Source organism: Anolis sagrei, chromosome 1, assembly GCF_037176765.1.
Source record: "Anolis sagrei isolate rAnoSag1 chromosome 1, rAnoSag1.mat, whole genome shotgun sequence".
NCBI classification, from domain to species: domain Eukaryota; kingdom Metazoa; phylum Chordata; class Lepidosauria; order Squamata; family Dactyloidae; genus Anolis; species Anolis sagrei.
Window position 1 is genome coordinate 78,513,345 of NC_090021.1, and position 19,108 is coordinate 78,532,452.

General features: G+C 39.6%; 1 protein-coding gene across 1 annotated transcript in view; it reads left to right on the forward strand.

The window, feature by feature from the left end:
- Positions 1-19,108, forward strand: part of TXLNB (taxilin beta) — a 43,287-nt gene that overhangs the window by 16,774 nt on the left and 7,405 nt on the right. Inside the window, exons 4-7 of the mRNA XM_060753469.2 lie at positions 3,509-3,679; positions 9,309-9,503; positions 12,238-12,357; positions 18,597-18,671. Of these exons, the coding sequence (XP_060609452.2) occupies positions 3,509-3,679; positions 9,309-9,503; positions 12,238-12,357; positions 18,597-18,671 (561 nt within the window). The remainder of the gene's footprint in view (positions 1-3,508; positions 3,680-9,308; positions 9,504-12,237; positions 12,358-18,596; positions 18,672-19,108) is intronic.

The window sequence follows — 19,108 nt, forward strand, 5'->3', positions numbered from 1 at the left end:
GCCAACATAACTGCATGGAGCACTGTTACCTTCTCACAGAAGCAGTACCTATTGATCAACTTACAAGTTTTCAAACTGCTAGGTTAGCAGAAACTGGGGCTAAAACGGGATAAAATCTTCAACTATTGTATAATTTTCCCCACCTCCTTCAAAAAGATAGCCAGATTAATCTATTTCAATTTAGAAAGTGGGGAGGTCATTTCATACCTGTGGCTTTAACATTACATTAGTATATCTGAAGAAGTGGACTGATATCCATGAAAGTTCATGTGAAAATATCAGTCTCAAATATGCTGCTAACTTCTTTTCCCCCTCCACCCTTTTCCCATAGCTTTCTCATTTGCTCCCCACAGCTACCAGGCACACAGAATTCAGAACAGTATATACTAGGCCTGGGTAACAACGGAAAAATTTGTTTCTAAAATCGATTCATTTTTGGGGGGTTTTTGCGTTTCGATATTTAAAAGAATTTCAATATTTACGAAATTTCGTAAAAGTAAAAAAATTACAAAACATTAACGAAACAGATGCGAAACAATAACGAATCGATTCGTTAATGGCGGAAGCGACCGCGCAATACGCTAAAAAACCTCCAAATGGGACAGGGGGAACTTCTGAAGCTTCCCTCTCCCTCTGTTGTTGACTGTTGGTGTGATATTATAATTTTTTTTCACTAATTAAACAAAAAACAACTATAAAACTTGCCCCAGACATGCGGAAATAATAACGAAATGACCTCAAACCGATAACGAAACGAATATATAATGAATCCGAAGCATTTACGAAACGAATTTAAAAATTCGTTTCGTTTTTAAGTTGCTCCAGAATGGTTTGTTATCGCTTCGTTATAAAAAAAACGAATTTTTAACGAATTACGAATTAACGAAACGAAACCGCCCAGCCCTAGTATATACACTACACTCTTAATTGCCATGGCTCTTGCCTATGGAACCTTACATATGTAGACTTAGATCTATCTGTTATACAGCTCCTTTGGTGTAGTTCAAGATAGTTGATCAAAACAGTGTCCAGAATACTCTGCATACCGTACCAAATTATAAATCCCAAGTTTTTTTAAAAAAATGAACTGTAATCATGCAGTATAGATCACTGTAAATTTGTGTTACATCTCTATCATGGAATACAGCTTCCTAGCAGAGAACTCTTATGCATCTCCCCAAAGTACTAATCCCAGGATCCCATAGGATGGAGCCATTGCAGTTAAAGACTATCAAGCCTCTATAGCTGTGTGATGTAGACGCAGTCTAATACTTGCATCTTTGTGCCTCATATATTTCTTCCAGGGCTAAGTTGGGTTATGAGTTGAGTGATAAGAGACACCAGGAAGAATTAAACATTTTGGTGGAAATGTGGAAAATTGTATGTGATATCTATTCACCTTGGTAGGTATCACATGTTTGATAAACAGAGACTGTAAAGTTTCCCAGGCCACAAGGAAGATTGTTGTTATCTTTTTAGCATATATGAAAATTACATGGTATCTTTCTATTATTAAGGAGGCCAACTGCAAACCTCCAACTACCTATTCTGAAAACTACCCATGAATATGTATTCTAAAGAAAGTGGTTAGGGCATCAAGTTGCAGCAGGCACACTTAGATCAACTTCATATTTTCTTTGGTGCTAACAGCTTGAAGAGCTATTCCAAGTAAAACCTTACTTTTCCAGGGGGCTTTCATTACTCAGTTTCCTATAGTATTTAGCGAGAATGACATGTTTTTAATGGCACAGTGCCTGGGCTGAGAAGGTGAACATCAAGGGAACTAGTAAAGTTCCTGGCAAGGAAGTTACGTGGGCAAAGTGCCAACTTTAAAAACTATGTTCAGTCTTGTGCAGCCATGGGAGTTGACTATGTTGAACCCTGCTGCTCATTTATATAACATAAGGTATTATTAAAAATACAAGAACAAACATCTAAGATACAATAGATTCTCCCACCTACATCACTCTGGGCAATTGTCAGTCCCTGTCATGGGCACTTTTTAAAGAATCATCCTTTTAATGGATACATATTAATAAATATTAATGTCACCTTACAGCAATACTTATGGTCAGCCGTACTCAGTAAAAGGCTTGAAGCAGTTAGACTACTTGAACATGTCCAACTCTACTAAAAAGATTTAGACTTCAGTGGCTTTATTTACTGATGACTTTTGAAAACTGCTTGCTGGCATATCTTCAAAAGTTTCATAGATAAAAAACAGGATGTGTGAGGCCAAGCAACAACAATTTGGTCAAGATAGCAAATGTTATCAATGGAGAAGAAGACTCTATGTAAGAGAGATTGCAGCAGTTTGCTTTTGCCTGAGTCTACTGAGAAGGTCAAGACTCGCCCCCTCCTGTCCTCTCTCTCTCCTGAGTTGAATACAAACTACCTTTGTACTTTGAATTCAGTTTGAAGCAATTGAAGTAAGCTGAAGACACATAGGGGAATGGGAGGAGATGAAATTTTAAAACAGTTGAAAAGTAGTGTGATAGGAGAATAATCAGCTCCACCAAACCAGGACAGTTGAATTATGTGCTATGGCAATATCACTTGGTTAGATGGAAGGAAAATTCATGGTCTATTTGGGGAGTTGCTTCTGAAAGCCCCTAATTAAGTGCCCTGTTTTGCCCCAGAAACAGCCTTGCAGCAAAGATTAAAGCAACTAAAATTATCAGCAAAATGATAATAATGCAACAGCAAAGGAACAGAAGGAAAATCCCAAAAGCAAAGCAAAAGTCTTACATCAGACATGAGATAAGTCTTTGGCAAAAAGTCTTTGCGAGGCACTGTGCAAGCAAGAAAATCGGAGTACAGAAGCACTAAGTAGAATAGTTGCTGCCAGCATTGACCACTTGCTTTACTGCTTATTTATAACCCTCAGCTCCCAGCACAGGGTGAGGTCTGATTGCTCAGTGTCCTTGTATCCATTCTAGTGAACTTCTCCTTTCTTCTTTTGCCCTTTGGCATTCCTGAAATGTCAATCTGTTTTCCTCACTCTCTTCTTCCTCAACACTTGGCCTCAAATCCCCAACTCCTATATCTTCAGCCTCCTGTTCTACCTCCTCCACCTCAGAAGAGTACCACCCAACATTAAGTCCCAAATAGCCAAGAACCTGAAATCACACAAATCATTTCAAAAGAACTGGAAATGCAATATATCATTCATTTATTATAAATCCTGCATCTGTGCCAAAAACAATTGAGATACCAATAAATTGTCATCATTTAAATTGAAACAGTAAATTAAAACAATATAAATAAGAGAGAGAAATAATACTTGTAGTTAAAATCCCTTTCAGTGTAATAGATAGTCCATGTTAAATGCAAATGGCGCATTTGAAAAAAAGATCAAAATTTCTACATGGTACACTTTTGTCAATAATACCAGCAATTGTACAAGTGTGAAACCATTTTAGCTGTTTCAAAAAAAAGTCCAGCAAAAGTGATATAAGTAAAGATTCTTGCTGCTTTGCCTCTTTATATTCTTCTCCATATCCTTTAGTTGGAGGAGCATCGCACTGAGCAGAAAAAGCTAAAATATCTACAGAAAAGACAGACACAGCTGGTAAAAGAGAAGGATCAGTTGCAGAGTGAACACAGCAGAGCCATCCTTGCCCGAAGCAAATTAGAAAGTCTCTGCAGGGAGCTCCAAAGACACAACAAAACCCTGAAGGTGAGACTGATTTTTATTTTTATTTTTTGCAAAAAGTATGTCCACAATACTAACCTCTTGAATAAAATGTCCTGGTTCTTTCTCCAGGAAGACTGACAATTGTGACCCTACAAAGGAAACAGCTAAGCAGGCTTCTAGGCATTCCCCAGAAATGACAACATAGTGATCTCTGGAATAAACCATGGCACTATTTCAATCCATTTGTAACTGCATTTTTTTGCTAATGGCCAAGTACTCCTTTCTTAAATAGGTTAACATGGTAGCTTTCATGTTGAGCCTAATTAGAAAATGAATAGATAATACTGCCTGCATATCTTACTGCTTTTCTAATTGAGGCAGAAAACCTCTTCCAGCCTACGGTCCAGATTCCAATTTGGGAAGGATCTTATTGGACACATTCCAGCAGAGCTATGGGCCACAGGGCAGGAACACAACAAAGTAACTATGCTCAGACAGAAGTCTTCCCTATTTGAACTTTGTCTCACTAACCAACCATACATGAACAGTTCAATTCAATATGTTCCTACTCAGAAGTGAAATCCAATTAAAACCCTGTCTACAAATGAGTGTTCAAATCCATGCAATCTTCCTGGGCTATACACTAGAGCTCAGTCCTCCAGAGCCCAGTCATTAACTGAATGTAACTGTGAACAAAGCTTTGGGCCATTGGAGACTTTTGTGGGTCACATCTAAAATGGTGGTCTACAGATCAGAGGTTCCATATGCTCACCTTATATGAATCTTTGTTAGGACTACCCAAGCAACATCTTATATAGTATGCATCCCATCTTCTGAAATCTTGTGGCTGTTTCCTTCCTGCGGAATTCTGGAGCTTGTAGTTTAGGAGGTCCGGGTCCTCTCTGGCTGAGCATTTTAAAGGCCCCTCCCTGGAACTACAAACCCTAGAATTCTGCAGGAGGCAGCCACAGGATTTAAGATGGGATGCATACTCTTTGCCCACTCTCTCAGATTTGGTGTGGCACAACAATATTGTACAGATGGCAATGCCATAGAAACCAAAATTATCAAAGAACTCGCTGGAACTCTCCCATGGGGAAAATTATATGTGTAGCTATTTAACTCTGCAGGAGATCAAAAGGGAGCAGTAACCAAGGAATACAAACTAAAATTGTATATACTGTGGAAAAGGTGGATAGATAAAATTTGCCCCTTCCTTCCCCCTTATAATACTAGAATCTGGGATCATCTGCCTGAATCTGCAGAGTGGAAGAGTCAGGTCACATGAAAGGAAGCACTTCAATGTAGTGCATATTATTCATACTGTGGAATTTGCTTCTGCAAGATCTAGGAGTGCCCTCTTTCTTCACCTTCCCATACAACTAAACATTATAAGGCACAGAGTCAGATAGCCAACAGTTAGAAGCTAGTATGAGTTTTTCTCAGTTGGATCACATGACTGGAGAAAATGTCAGAACTACTTTTATTGTTATGCCAAATTATATAATCCGTTTCCTTTTCTAGGCATCAGTTCTCATTAATGTCATCTCCATTGTAAATCCCAATTTGATTACCATTCTGGTCTCTCAGTTCACCTCCCCATGTGCTCCCTTTTCTTTTGGCTAGTGATATTTTAGCACTGGAGTTCTTTCATCCAAATACAAATAAATCTGTTAAATAAGGCCACCCTATCTCACATGGCATGATCACCAGGCTAATTGGGGACAGAACTAGTTCAAGGCATTTTGCTATCTAAAGTAAAGGCCAAGATGGCATTCCCTCCCCAGTCTATGCAAAGAAGCTGAGGCCTCATCTACAAAGCCATATAATCCAGGTTCTGAATCCAGATTATCTGCTTTGAACTGGATTGTATGGAAGTGTAGATAAGATCTTGGCTTCTTTGCTGCCAATTGTAAAGCCCTCTGGGTCCCCTTCGGGGTTGAGAAGGGTAGTGTATAAATATAGTAAATAAACAATAAATAAAAATATATGGTAGTGTAGATGAGTCTGTGTGGGATGTGTGTTGAGTCTTTATTCAACATTAACAGTAGAGAAAAAAGAAATAGATATACAAATAGAGGAGTGGTACAAGGAAGTTTGGAAATTGGCAATAAATGATAAACTGACATGTATATTAAAAGTTAAAAGAGGTATATGGAAACAAAGTGATTTTGATGATGTATGGAGAAAAATTATTGAAAAAGGATTAAAAAATAAAGAAGGAAAGTTACCTCCACAAGAAGAATTGAAATTTTGGACAGATGATATGTAAAAACTGTGGCTTGAGAGGTGGGGAGGGGAGCACAGTGGTGAGGGACAGAAAATATGTATAAGCAGAAAAATAACACTAGATGCCAAAAGAATGGCAGGTTGTATCGAATAATATGTATGCTGTAAAACAAACAATGTATAACAAATGTATTAAACCATGATAAAATAATAAAAATATTTTTTAAAACAGTAGAAAAAACAGCACCACCACACCTGAAACAACAAATAATTGAGAAGGCTTACTTGGGAAAGACAACTGGACCAGCATGGGGTGGGACATTTAGATCAAAAAAGGAAAGTGATGTGACTTCACTCTTAATTTTATTCTCACCTGTTTTTGAAGGCTCAGGAGATGGGGGGTGACCAAAGGCTCTACCTTTTGAAGTGGTTTTGCAAGGTCTATGGACTTCCAAGGAGGCACCAAGGGTTGCAGAAAGGGAGGTTATGACCCATTTCTTCACTTTTGGTTGAGATGTTTGAGCAGTGCTAATGGATACAATGGGTCTATGGTTTCAATCTGTGTGTGCTGCTTTAGCGTTTAAGGCCTGCTGCCACATGAGCACTACTAAGAATATGGGTTGATTGTTTCTCCCCAGTTCTGGCTGGATCCCAAGGGAGCTGCCCAGCTATGCGGTGGTAGCAGCTGACTGTTACAGAAGCACTATGGAATGATGCTACTAGAAATAGCTTGGGAGGTATTGCACAAAGAAGAAAGGGAGGTTTTTGTAATCACTAAAGTCAGGTTGACAGAGACCGGATCTCATAGATATCTCAGAAGGGTGAGATACGTTTGAACATTGAGAATGATTAGCTTTACCCCTTATCTCTGTGTCAAAATGTAGCCTTTATCCGTCCAGTCTAGTTGTGGTGCAACACTTGGATTAGAAAACTTTTTTAAATTGTCAAAAAGTTGACAAGATTTATTTAAATGGTCTTGTAATTTTTCTTTTCATCACGTTTAAACAAATAGAGAAATATCAACACAACGCGTTTTGTTTTGTTTGTTTTTTATGCTTGGTGCTCTGAGCAAGTAATGCAGTTTTGCAAGTATTATCTTGAAACAGAAGACAAAAAGCTTGGATTAAGCCAAAGACTATGAGGATGCTAGTAAAAAGGTCACATACATATTCCAAACTAGCATGTATTTAACCAATCATTACCAGGATTCAGAAAAGCTGCTTTGTTTATTTACTACAAGATCTAGATCCCTCCCCCCCCCCCCTTCCAAGCTGGGAGAACCACGCATGGTAGGAGTTACAGTGCCAAAAGAGTCATTTTTCTGACCTCTGGACCTTATTGGAAAGTGTGGCATCTCTTGACTGAAATGAAACCTTTATTTCAAGTCATGGACTATAATTTGTAAACTAACATAGAATCATAGAATCATAGAATCAAAGAGTTGGAAGAGACCTCCTGGGCCATCCAGTCCAACCCCATTCTGTCAAGAAGCAGGAATATTGCATTCAAATCACCCCTGACAGATGGCCATCCAGCCTCTGCTTAAAAGCTTCCAAAGAAGGAGCCTCCACCACACTCCGGGGCAGAGAGTTCCACTGCTGAACGGCTCTCACAGTCAGGAAGTTCTTCCTAATGTTCAGATGGAATCTCCTCTCTTGTAGTTTGAAGCCATTGTTCCGCGTCCTAGTCTCCAAGGAAGCAGAAAAATAAAGGGTTTTTTATAATAGAACAAGCAGGGCATGAGGAACATGGCTCTTACCCAGCATTTATTCTTTGGAGTCATGCTGCCTCTATCAGAGGTGGTAGATGTCTATCTGGCCTTTGGGACAGTCAGTCCAGTCCAGGTTTTAATAGTCTTTAAAACAATTGACAAGGGTTGAATGAAAAGTAATGCCTCCACCTTCATAACTCCTCAACAGATGGCAGTACTGGTATGCTGCAGGTACTGGTTTGTTCAGTAGGCTCTCCTCTACAGTTCCATTTTGACAGCAAGCCTTAGCATTGAATGGTTGTGTTGTTAAAGTGCGAAGTATGGAACCCTAAGCAGACAATCGGTCAATGTGCAGTCATTGAATTGTTGACAGCAGAAGGTGTCACCCCAAAGGAGATTCATCAGAGAATGGAAGCTGTTTATGGTGATTGTGTTGATGTGAGTACTGTGGTTCATTGGGTGAGTAAGTTTAAAGAGATGGGAACATCTGACTTGTGTGACAAACAAAGGGTTGGACATCCTGTGACAGCAACCACCAAGTTTCACAAGCAAGATTGCTTCAGGAAAATCATATCACTTAGAGAGAAATTTCAAACATAATCGGCATTTCACAAGAATGTGTGGATTACATTATTACTTTGCTTGGCTATCAAAAGATCTGTGCACTATGGGTTGCAGAAACAGAGTGTCGATTTCTTCTGTGACAGCTTCAGAAAACTTGTTCATTGTTGGCAGAATGTATCCAATTTTCTGGTGATTATGTGGAAAAGTGAATAGTGGAAGTTAAAGAGCACATTCTAAGGATTATTTCTGCACTTGATTTATTTAAATATTCCCATCCAAACCCAAGTAACAAAGGTGGAAGCATTACTTTTCATTCGACCCTCGTAGATAGCTTTTTTGTAACGAAATCCAGAGCAGATTTGCCATCCCATTGACACTGGAAACACCAGAAGTCACTTCCCCCGAACCTGGAAATAATGCTTAGCCTTCAGAATGAGTAGCCACTGGTAGCCCTATCATCTGTTTTTTTTTTTCATAAGTTCTATTATGTGTGTATATGTTTAAATACCATTGCCACACCTTTTAATATTAATCCCCAATGTGGTTTATAACTTTTCACATAGTCAACATGCACTAATGCAAATGCTAATAAAATAACCACCCAAATAATTCCATAGCAATAGTGTGCTCCTATGCATATTTCCTGTACAGTGAATTCTTTGGTGTTCAATAAGATTTTGCCCTGTGAAAAAATCCTACAGTATGTGTAGGATTTAACCTCTAACCACTAGAATAGATGATTAGTGGGAAAACATAAGTAAAGTGGAAGAAAGCTTTTCATTTATTTATAAGCTTTTTTTCCTAGCTACATTTTGTGTGTCTTCATGTGCTTTATTTGGTTTGATTTAATTGCTGTTACATATCCCAAGCTCTTGAGTGAGACTTAGAAACACAGCTGAATACATAAATAGCCCTTCCTATCTATGTCCTAAGGGCTAGCGTGCCTTTTTTGACAACAGAGGCTCAGGAGCCATGACTATTTTAAAAAAAACCTCTGCAACAATCTCCTTCTCTGCCTCCTATATCAGACAATATTAAATCTGAAATCCACCAAGTGTGACTCTCCATCCCCTCATAAGGCTGCATCTAACACTGGTCCAGCGGTTGCTAATTGCATTGTATCTATGGAAAGGAAACCGTTATAATGCAGTAAGTGTTTTATTACAGGAGGAGACCCTCCAGCGGGCAAGAGAAGAAGAGGAAAAAAGGAAGGAGATCACAAATCATTTCCAGGGCACACTGAATGATATCCAAGCCCAGATTGAGCAGCAAAGTGAAAGGAACATGAAGTTGTGCCAGGAAAACACCGAGCTCGCAGAGAAATTGAAAAGCATCATAGATCAGTATGAAGTTAGAGAGGAGGTGAGAGAGCCATGTGATTTGAGTCTCTGTTGCGGAGAGAAAAAGAGGGATATAAATAAACATAATATTATTATAACAAATAATAATAATAATATGTAAGCAGAGAATGGCCAAGACTAACTAAATTTCTTTCCCTTTTTAATTTTACCCAGATGCACTCCACTAGTTTAGCTTGATCACTCATATGGATTTCTGTACAAGTGAATTTGTCTGTGACATAAAATGCTATTCCCCTTCCTTTTCTTCCCCATCTATTTTTTTAACAGATGACATTCTTTGGTTGTTATTTTGTCATGGGAATCATCCCATCAAATCTTTGTTGTAACTGTAAAGTCATATATGCCTTCCCACGCTAGGGCTTGAAGCACATGTTGTTCCCAAACTTTGTGCATTGGTGTGTAAGCATCTAAAATATTGCTTATTCACATATTTGGTCTACTGTGAGTTTTACTGTGCTTAGCATTCTTTGACTGTTTCTTTTCTAAAATTCACATATTTGTGTTCATAACTTGCTTTTGGCAAATGCTTAAGCTATCATCTTCAAACCCTTAAGGAATTAGTTTAATACACTTTTGATCAGATCTGCCATGTTCTTCTTAAAACATTCTTCCGATCTTCATGAGGTGTAGCCTATCAATAGTCAGTAGTCTTTCTTCTGGGAAGGGAAGACGGTGGTCCTAGAAACCAAAACCGCTCCCATCAATACCATCTGAACAACCTGTTGTACAGCCATAGTAGTTCTCCCTGTTTGGTCCTCTATCTGCAGGGATATGACGTGTGCCTATAAACTCTGCACTTCCACCCTGCAAAAAGTGTTCTTGGTAAAATGCGTTATTTATTTATTTATTTATTGTATCTATATTCTGCCCTTCTCACCCCGAAGGGGACTCAGGACGGATCACATGCACACATACACTGCAAACATTCAATGCTGCTTTTAGACACTTCATCCACTACTACGGTCGCTTAATCCACTATGATGTCTAACACTTTTGATCATAGTATTTCCTCCTTGTTCTTTGATCGCTGGCATTTTTATGTTCTCGTAAAATACCTCCCCGCTTTAAGCAGTGCCTGGTTTCTGTATTCACAGCACAGCTGTTTGCGAACTGCTAAGGTGGGCAGTAAGCTAAGCTTGACAGTCGGGTGCTCAATCCAAGTCAGGCTTCAAACTCACCGCCTTCCTGTCAGCAGTGACCAATTGCTGCTGGCGATTAACCAGCTGTGCTACATCCCAGCCCTGTACCCACATGAATGCTCTCTGTTCTTGATGAACCATGTCAAATGGTCATTGATATTTTGGATATGTATATCAGGAAGAGAGCATACTTCTCAATGAGTGTTGGCTGACTGGCACATAGTTCCCTCTGTACCTCTACGAAATGAATCGTCTACCACCAGCACCTTTCTTCTCCTCTTGCTTCAATGGGTGGTTAGATTGACTCCTTCCTCAGCAAGCAGTGTCTCTTGCTGCTGGTATCCTGCACAACCTTTACTCTCAAGAAGATGTAGGGAGTGATGGTTTAGTTGGAGAAGTTCTGAATCACTTATGGGTGATCTGCTCCTGCTGGTTACTGTCCTCCAGGGTTCTCCCTCAGCATTATAATCCTCTTTGTTTTCATTGTGAGTTTCTTCCTCATGATTCTATATGGTCCATTCTTCTGTTCTGTCCTGGAAGTTCCCGCTTCCTTGGTGTTTTGAAGAGTCTTGATTCATAGCTGCTCTACACTGACTTTCTCTTTGAGGACAGCCACTAGTTTCCACTTGCTGCAAGTGTAGTCAGTGAGATTTGCTGACAAGAAGACAAACTTTTCCCACACATTGTTGCAAAGAATGACAGGATCATTTTTCTCCATCCGTGCTGTTATTTTTTCACCCTTTCAGCCAGCAGGCCCTCAAAGACTGAACTGGAACAGTTATATAGAGCTACTGGTTGCTAGCTCTGCCCTCAAGCAAGACAGTAGCTCAGCAGAATCCCCAGCCACTTAGATCATGTGCTCAGGGACAGCATTCAGCCAAAAGCAAACACCACCACCACACACACACACACACACACAAGCCTTAAAATGCAAGGATGAGCCTCAAAATGCAACTTGCTTTCTGCTCTCTCCTCAGAGACTTATTCAGAACCTGTCAATATTTTTTCAAAAACCTCCTTTGAATCAATCTGGCTCCAAAGACCCCATGATATGGTCACCATATGTTGGGGCTGACTTAAAGGCACATGACTACAAAATGACTCTCACATCAGTTCCTGAGTTCTTTAGTTTATTCATTGCATTTCTAGGCAACCCTTTCAAGCAGAAAGCAGAAGTGTATTGTATACAGTAAACAACCCTTTTTCAGTGGGTTACAAATAAATATCAAAAGCAGTGACACAGAGACAAAATGTGTAAAACAACCATCATTACCTTAGGTATTGGATTTTGTGGCACAAATTTGTAGCTTATTTATTTGATTATCTGGTTTATTTGGGAGTATACTCACTAAATCTATCAATTTAATGAAATGCCAATAAAATTGTAAATATTTCAAATACTTCAGTGTTTTATCAATGTTTTCCTAAAAATAACTCTCACTGTGTGCACTGCAGCTTGTTCGCATGCAATGGTGCATAAGCATTGCAACCTTAATCAAGTACTGTAGTTATTTTCCAGCATTTGCTTCATTGTATCAAAACTGAGAACCAGTGTGCCTAAAAATAACATAATCCTCCTCTCTCACCCCCTTTCAGCACCTTGATAAGATATTCAAGCATAGGGAGCTTCAGCAGAAACTGGTGGACGCCAAGCTGGAACAGTCACAGGAGGTGATGAAAGAAGCAGAGGACCGACATCAGCGTGAGAAGGAATATGTACTTATCAATTCACTTTTTTATATGTAAGCCAAGATCACCTCTAAAATGCTACCTCTATATTTTAATTAGGCCACTCTGATCTAAACTAAAAGTCACGAGTTCTTAGTGGTTTCTCATCTCGGCAATGGATAGATTTGTTTTGGGTTTTTTTTGTTTGTTTCAGGAGCAACTTGAGAAATTGCAAGTCGCTTCCGGTGTGAGAGAATTGGCCATCTGCAAGGACATTGCCCAGGGGACGCCTGGATGTTTTGATGTTTTACCATCTTTGTGGGAGGCTTCTCTCATGTCCTCACATGGGGAGCCAGAGCTAACAGAGGGAGCTCATCTGCACTCTCCCTGGATTCAAACCTTTGATTTGTAGGTCTTAGGTCCTGCTGGCACAAGGGTTCAACCCATCGAACCACCAGGGGCTCCCTGGTGGTTAGATGATGGCCAATCTGTTTTCACTACAATAATATGGAAGCATATGGCCTTCCCATCCAAAAATATGTTTATTTCACTCAGTTGTACCCAATTTTTTTCACTAAGGAGATTAAGGGATGCATATAGCTTTGTTCCCAAAGATGCTTTGAGTGGCCAGGCATAGCAAGTGATATGCAATCACCCAGGGAGTTCCCAAGCCATAAGAGAAAATGTGAATCCAGATCTGTTGGGGAATGTGAGAATAATTATAAGTAGAATAACTATCATTTGCAAGAAGAAAGTGAGTACTAACCAGTCCCCCACTACTACCTGCACCCAAAGTCTAGCAGAGAAATGAAACAAGCTTAGTCTTCTTTGTAAACATGGGTGTGCATGATTTAGACTTAATACAAAAAATAAGGGCTTTATTACAGACATTCTCTAATATGTGCTGTCCAAATATGGAGAAGGCAGGGAAAATAAATTAACCAGAGCACTCAAATTAAAGGTAAAGGAAATGAATATGTTCTATGCCTGAACTTTTAGAAAGGCATGCAGTCTAGCAACTACTAGGTACAGGCGTGTTAAGGTGCAAGCTCTCCCTTGTTTGGCCTGTTCATTCTTACTTATTGGAAAAGCTTTGGACACAAACTCACAGCAAGCCAGCAAGGCCACTGACCACGCTTGCTGAAGTGTTATGTGAGTCATAGTCCAAAAAAAAATTATTCCCCTCCACCCAGTCCCCTGTCTCCCTCTTAAATTGTTATTCTACTAAAATGGCTCTCTTGCATCTTTATATGCTGGGATACTCAGAAGGTAATATGAAGGTAAAAAGACAGTAGACACTGAACTGTTTGAATGTTCTTACTTCCATAAATTTACTCCCCAATTCTTACTCTTAGGCCCCTCCTATACTGCCATATAAAAACCAGATTATCTGGTTTAATTGGATTATATGGCAGTGTAGACTCATATAATTCAGTTCAAAGAAGATAATGTGGGCTGCTTTGATAATCTGGATTATATGGCAATGTAGAAGGGACCTACACTGCCATATAATGGGACTGTTATGGGTCTAGTACACTAGCCTTCAAGGGCTTTCTTGATTCCTGAGTAGACCAGTCTGAAGGAGAGGGTCAATTTACAATACTATAGGCAAAAATATGGCTAGAATGATAACTTAATTGAGCCGGGTTTTCAAGAGTCAGGAAATGCTTAAGAATTCTTTATAATGGTGTAGTCTTTTGACTTATTGCATAAATCTAATCATGAATGTCTCACTTTATTTCAAAAAACCAAATTGCTTTTGCTCTAGAGAAGCTAAAGCAAGATCTCTGTCCCTATTCAGCTTTTCATATCTGCAACAGAATATCTCTGCTGCCTCCCAGTGGTCGTTGAGAAGCTTTTCGTTGGCTTCCTCTTGAGACCTGACAAATCTAGTCTTATTACTGGCTCTTGTTGGCACTAATTTGTATAACTAAGGGGACAGTGAGCTTGTTCGTGTTGCAAAAGCATATTCAGTGCATCCCATCATATCCTTGCAACGTTTTAGCATGTGCTTTTACAATAATGACCGTATCTTTTGTCCAGTTTTTTTAATTTCTTGCAAAAATGGCAAAGATCCTTGTGGCATTTTAAATTGATTAATAGAGCTAAGCCACCTCACAATTCCATTTCAATTATAACTTTATATCTCAGTGACAGTGCCGCAGTGACACAATGGGTTAAACCCTTGTGCCGACTGGACTGCTGACCCAAAGGTTGAGTTGCTGACCTGAAGGTTGCTGGTTCAAATCCACAAGACATGGTGAGCTCCTGTCTATCAGCTCTAGCTTGCAGGAACATGAGAGAAGCCTTCCAACAGAATCATAAAACATCCAGGCATCCCCTGGGCAACATCTCTGTAGACAGCCAATTCTCTCACACCAGAAGCAATTTGCAGTATGTTCTCAAGTCACTTTTAACAGAATAAAAAAATCTCAGAGATGGAGGAAAGGTACTCACCCACATCAAGAAATACTCACATTTACATTTCCCTATTTTGTTTTGTTTCATTTGATGTTCATTGGTGTTGTAATTATTTTTTATCCATCATCAACAAATTATCATTATCAAAACAGAATTTCAGCCTTAGCTAACACACATAGCTCTTAATGGAAAAGAACTGTGGCATTTTGTTTTGGCTTGAACCTATAAAAAGGGCAAGAAAGCCCTCCTCTCATCTTCCCCCCTGCTAAGTTATTTCAATGCAAACTACTTTTCCACTTTGAACTCTGTTTGCAGCCATTGAAATAAGCTGAGAACAAAGAGGGAAAGTGAGAAGAGTAGAAAGAAACCAGGATACTTTTAAAGCAGCTAAAAGAATGGTTCTACAGATATTAATTGGGATAGTCTCTGCCAAATCAGGACAGTTGGAGGATATGATTATGTTCTGGGATCAGATCCAGAATTTACATGAACACATGCCTATACATATACATCCCCACAGCAGTGTTGTGTTCCACAACTTCAGCTCTGTGCTTCAGGCAGCAGATTCCAGTATTACTAGCCTGCCCCAGATGACTTTTTTTAAAAGTGTTGTAACAAAGTTCAGTTTTCACTTTCTCCTAATCTTTATGCCAACACATTTTGCCTTCACAACTTTTATCTTTGAGGAAACCAAGCAAAGAGAGTGGGTGAGACAGCACCACGGGGCCCAACATAAAAAACGTGTATGTCAAAGAATAAATGTAGAACCAGGCAATTTTATTATTCACATGCCTACAATGATCTCATTATAGCCTGGTTGTTTAAATGACTCATAGTATAGTTGATTTTCTAAACAGTGAGACATGAAGCTCAGTTCATTTGTTCTGACCTTCTGAATATAACTCTGAGAGACTTGCATATTTCAGTACACACCAGACTGCTTCCAAAAATGAAGGTGCCTAGTCAATCTAGCCTTCCACTTGTCAAACTAGTGTGGTTCACTTCATATCCAGATATAATCACCACAGTATCCCTTATCTGAAATGCTTGGAACCAGAAGTGTTTTGGATTTTGGATTCCCCCCCCCCCCCCCCAGATTCTGAAATACCTATATTTGCATAATATACTTCATGAGATATCTTGGAGATGGGACTCAGGTCTAAATACATGTATGTTTAATAATACACATAGCCTGAAAGTAATTTTATAGCCAATATTTTGAATAATGCACAAAGGTATGAATATCTCAGCCACCGATGTGGGTAATAATAATAATAATAATAATAATAATAATAATAATAATATCAACAACAACAACAACACTATTTCTATTCCGTTCTTCTCCCTATGGGGACCCAGAGAAGATTACAGTGTAAATAGATACTGAAAAACATTCAATGTCTTGTTACAATACAATGAGATACACAAACAAAGGCAGAGGCTTCTTTCATTTCCGGCTTTGGAGGTGGTATTCATCTCTAGCAATGGGAGAGGTGCTGGTCTCCATTTCCAAGCTGAGGAGCCTGTGTTGTCACCTTCTGGTTGTATGACTGGCATGACTGCTTTGAGTGTCTTATGCCTTTCCTGCCAAAGTGGTACCTATTTACCTACTCAAATTTGCATGTTTTCGAACTGTTAGGTTGGCAGGAGCTGGGCTAACAATGGGAGCTCACCTCATCCCACAGATTCAAACTGCCAACCTTCAAGTCAGCAGTTCAGCAGCACAAGGGTTTAACCTGTAAAAAATTGTAAAATATTTCTGGTTTTGGGTTTCCAGATAAGGAGTGCTCAATCTGTAGTAATCCTATGTTCATCAGAATGTATGGTCCTGACCTGAGGCCTCCATTGGGCTTAGTTATTCCCCTGTCACATGTTTAGAACCCTTTCAATGTCTCTGCCATGACTAAATGGCACTGCATTTCCTACAGCAGCATCTGCTTTCACATACCCTCCAACATTTCACAGATGAAGACCAGGACAAGTGTGGCCAAGCTATGTCAGAGTGGTCAAGGTCGCAATGAGGAAGAACAGGCAAGCTAGAATAGTCTGCAGCAATTTGCTTTTGATTGAGTCTACAGAAAGGGCAAAAGTGGAAACTTTGCCACTCAGTTTGCAGCAGTGGTAGTAAACTGAGCACAAAGATATTGTGGGATTTTCTGCCTTGATATTCTGAGATATAGAACTGTGTGGAAGGGTCCTCAGTTAACTGGAACTCAAACAACCAAACACTCAAGTAACTGGCTTTTAACAGCCATGGCACTAGGCATTGAAAACATAGGTGAACTTTGAACTGGATTATATGGCAGTGTGGACTCAGATAACCCAATTCAAAGCAGATATTGTGAATTATCTGTCTTGGAATTCTGGATTATACAGCTGTGTGGAAGGACCCTTGGAGCGCTATAACTGGCATCTTGCCTTGGTCTGTGCTTAGAGAGTTCCCATATATCTTGCAATTGAACTCAGGGGGCTCTTCTAAAGCAATCAGAAATATTGCTTGCAGATGTAAGAGGTTTGTTCTGAATTAAAGATCTTTTCTTCCCAAATGAAGTTGCTTCCTACATCTTGTCTTTAATTAGAGAACAACGTTTGGATGAGGAAGTTCACAAAAAAAGAGGGCAATCCCTTGGAGGCTACATTAAACCTAGCCTCAAGCAGATGAGTCTTAACAAGTCTTTAGGGCATTTCAGACACTTTAGGGGCAAATAAAAGACCAACCTATCTGAGCAAAAACTCCCTTCAATAGTTATGTATTCTTTATGAATTGTGTATTTCCTTGTTTCTACTCTGTATTTTATTAATAAAATCCCAGCATTGGTGTGGATAACCCGCACTTTTTAAAGATGTATTCTAGACCAGGCATGTAGCCGGGGGGGGGGGGGGGCCTCGGGGGGCTTCAGCCCCCCCCCCCCTGAAATTCTCATGGTGGTTCGCGAAAAGGCCTTACTGGTGCATTATTTAAACTGTTATGTTTATTCCTATCATGATCTGATCACCATGCTCAATATATCCCATATGCATGATGGGGGTATTGGGGTAATGATACAAAAGGTTTGCTAGGCTAGACCCTCTTTCACTCAGACTCATCCCCCCCCCCTGAAACTCAGCCCCCCCCCCCGAAACCCCCCCTGAAAAAAAATCAGCCCCCCCCCCCCCCCCCCCGAAACGAAATCCTGGCTACAGGCCTGTTCTAGACTATACATGTTTGTTTCCCGCCTTTAATTTACTAATTTCAAACACTGCTTTGAGGCTTTGTTTCTGTTACAGAGTAAGTCCAGGATTAACATCAAACCTTTAAAAATACATTAGACACATCCATTACTTGATATCAGTAAGACTGGAGGGGGGGGAACTTATTAGGAAGTCATAACTGACTATCTGGATGCCTTTGACCTCATCCATTTTGTTGTTACTGGTTTTTATATCTGACGTGCAACTATAATACAGCATCCCACCTGAAATATGTGACAATACTGTCCTGATGAAATTTGGAGCAGTGTCAAAGCCAAGATAGTTTGCAGGATTAATGACTAGCCTGAAACCTGACTTGGCCCTCAGGCTATTAAAGACTTTTGTTTTATAGTGTTGAACACAACCCATCTATAATTTCCCCAAAGATGTTTTTTAATCCCTGTATTTTCCCACCTTTTGATAAAGGAAGAATGTTTCAAAAAAAACACATAGCATTTTGAAAACTACAGGGAAAACCCTTGTGTATGTAGCTTACAGGCTCTAGGATTTCAGCTGAACATTTCAAATGGTACGATGCTATGGAATACATTTCTACAAGCAGCAGAAAATGTGAGTTTCTTCAAAACAAAGTACAACTTTTACATTGTGGTTTGTTGTTGTTCAATTCCATACAGCTACTCAACCAAGCTGCAGAATGGAAACTTCAGGCAAAAATGTTGAAGGAACAAGAGACAATTCTTCAGGCCCAGGTGAAGCATTTATTTTTCATTCATAGATGGCTCATATAGTAGATACATAAATGTGAAAGACATCCAGATAACCCAATGTGATTGCATTTCACTTCATCACAGCATGCCATCTGCAACCATATACAAACAGTCCTTGAGTTGCAAACATCTGACTTACAAATGACTCGTAGTTAAGAACAGGAGTGAGACATCAAGAAGTGAGAGAAATCTACCCCTAGGAAGGAAAATTTACTGCTGAAAAAGTTTTCATGGAGCAAAGGTGTCTCAATTGAAGCTTTCTCGCCAATCCTTGCTTCCACAACAAGGCCATTTTTCAACTTCTAATGATCACAGGAACAGAAAGTGAGGTGACATCTTCTGAACAGGGGGACATACACCAGAGCAAACACCACAGTAGTGTTAACCCTTCCCTATACTATCCAAAGCATGCATCTGTG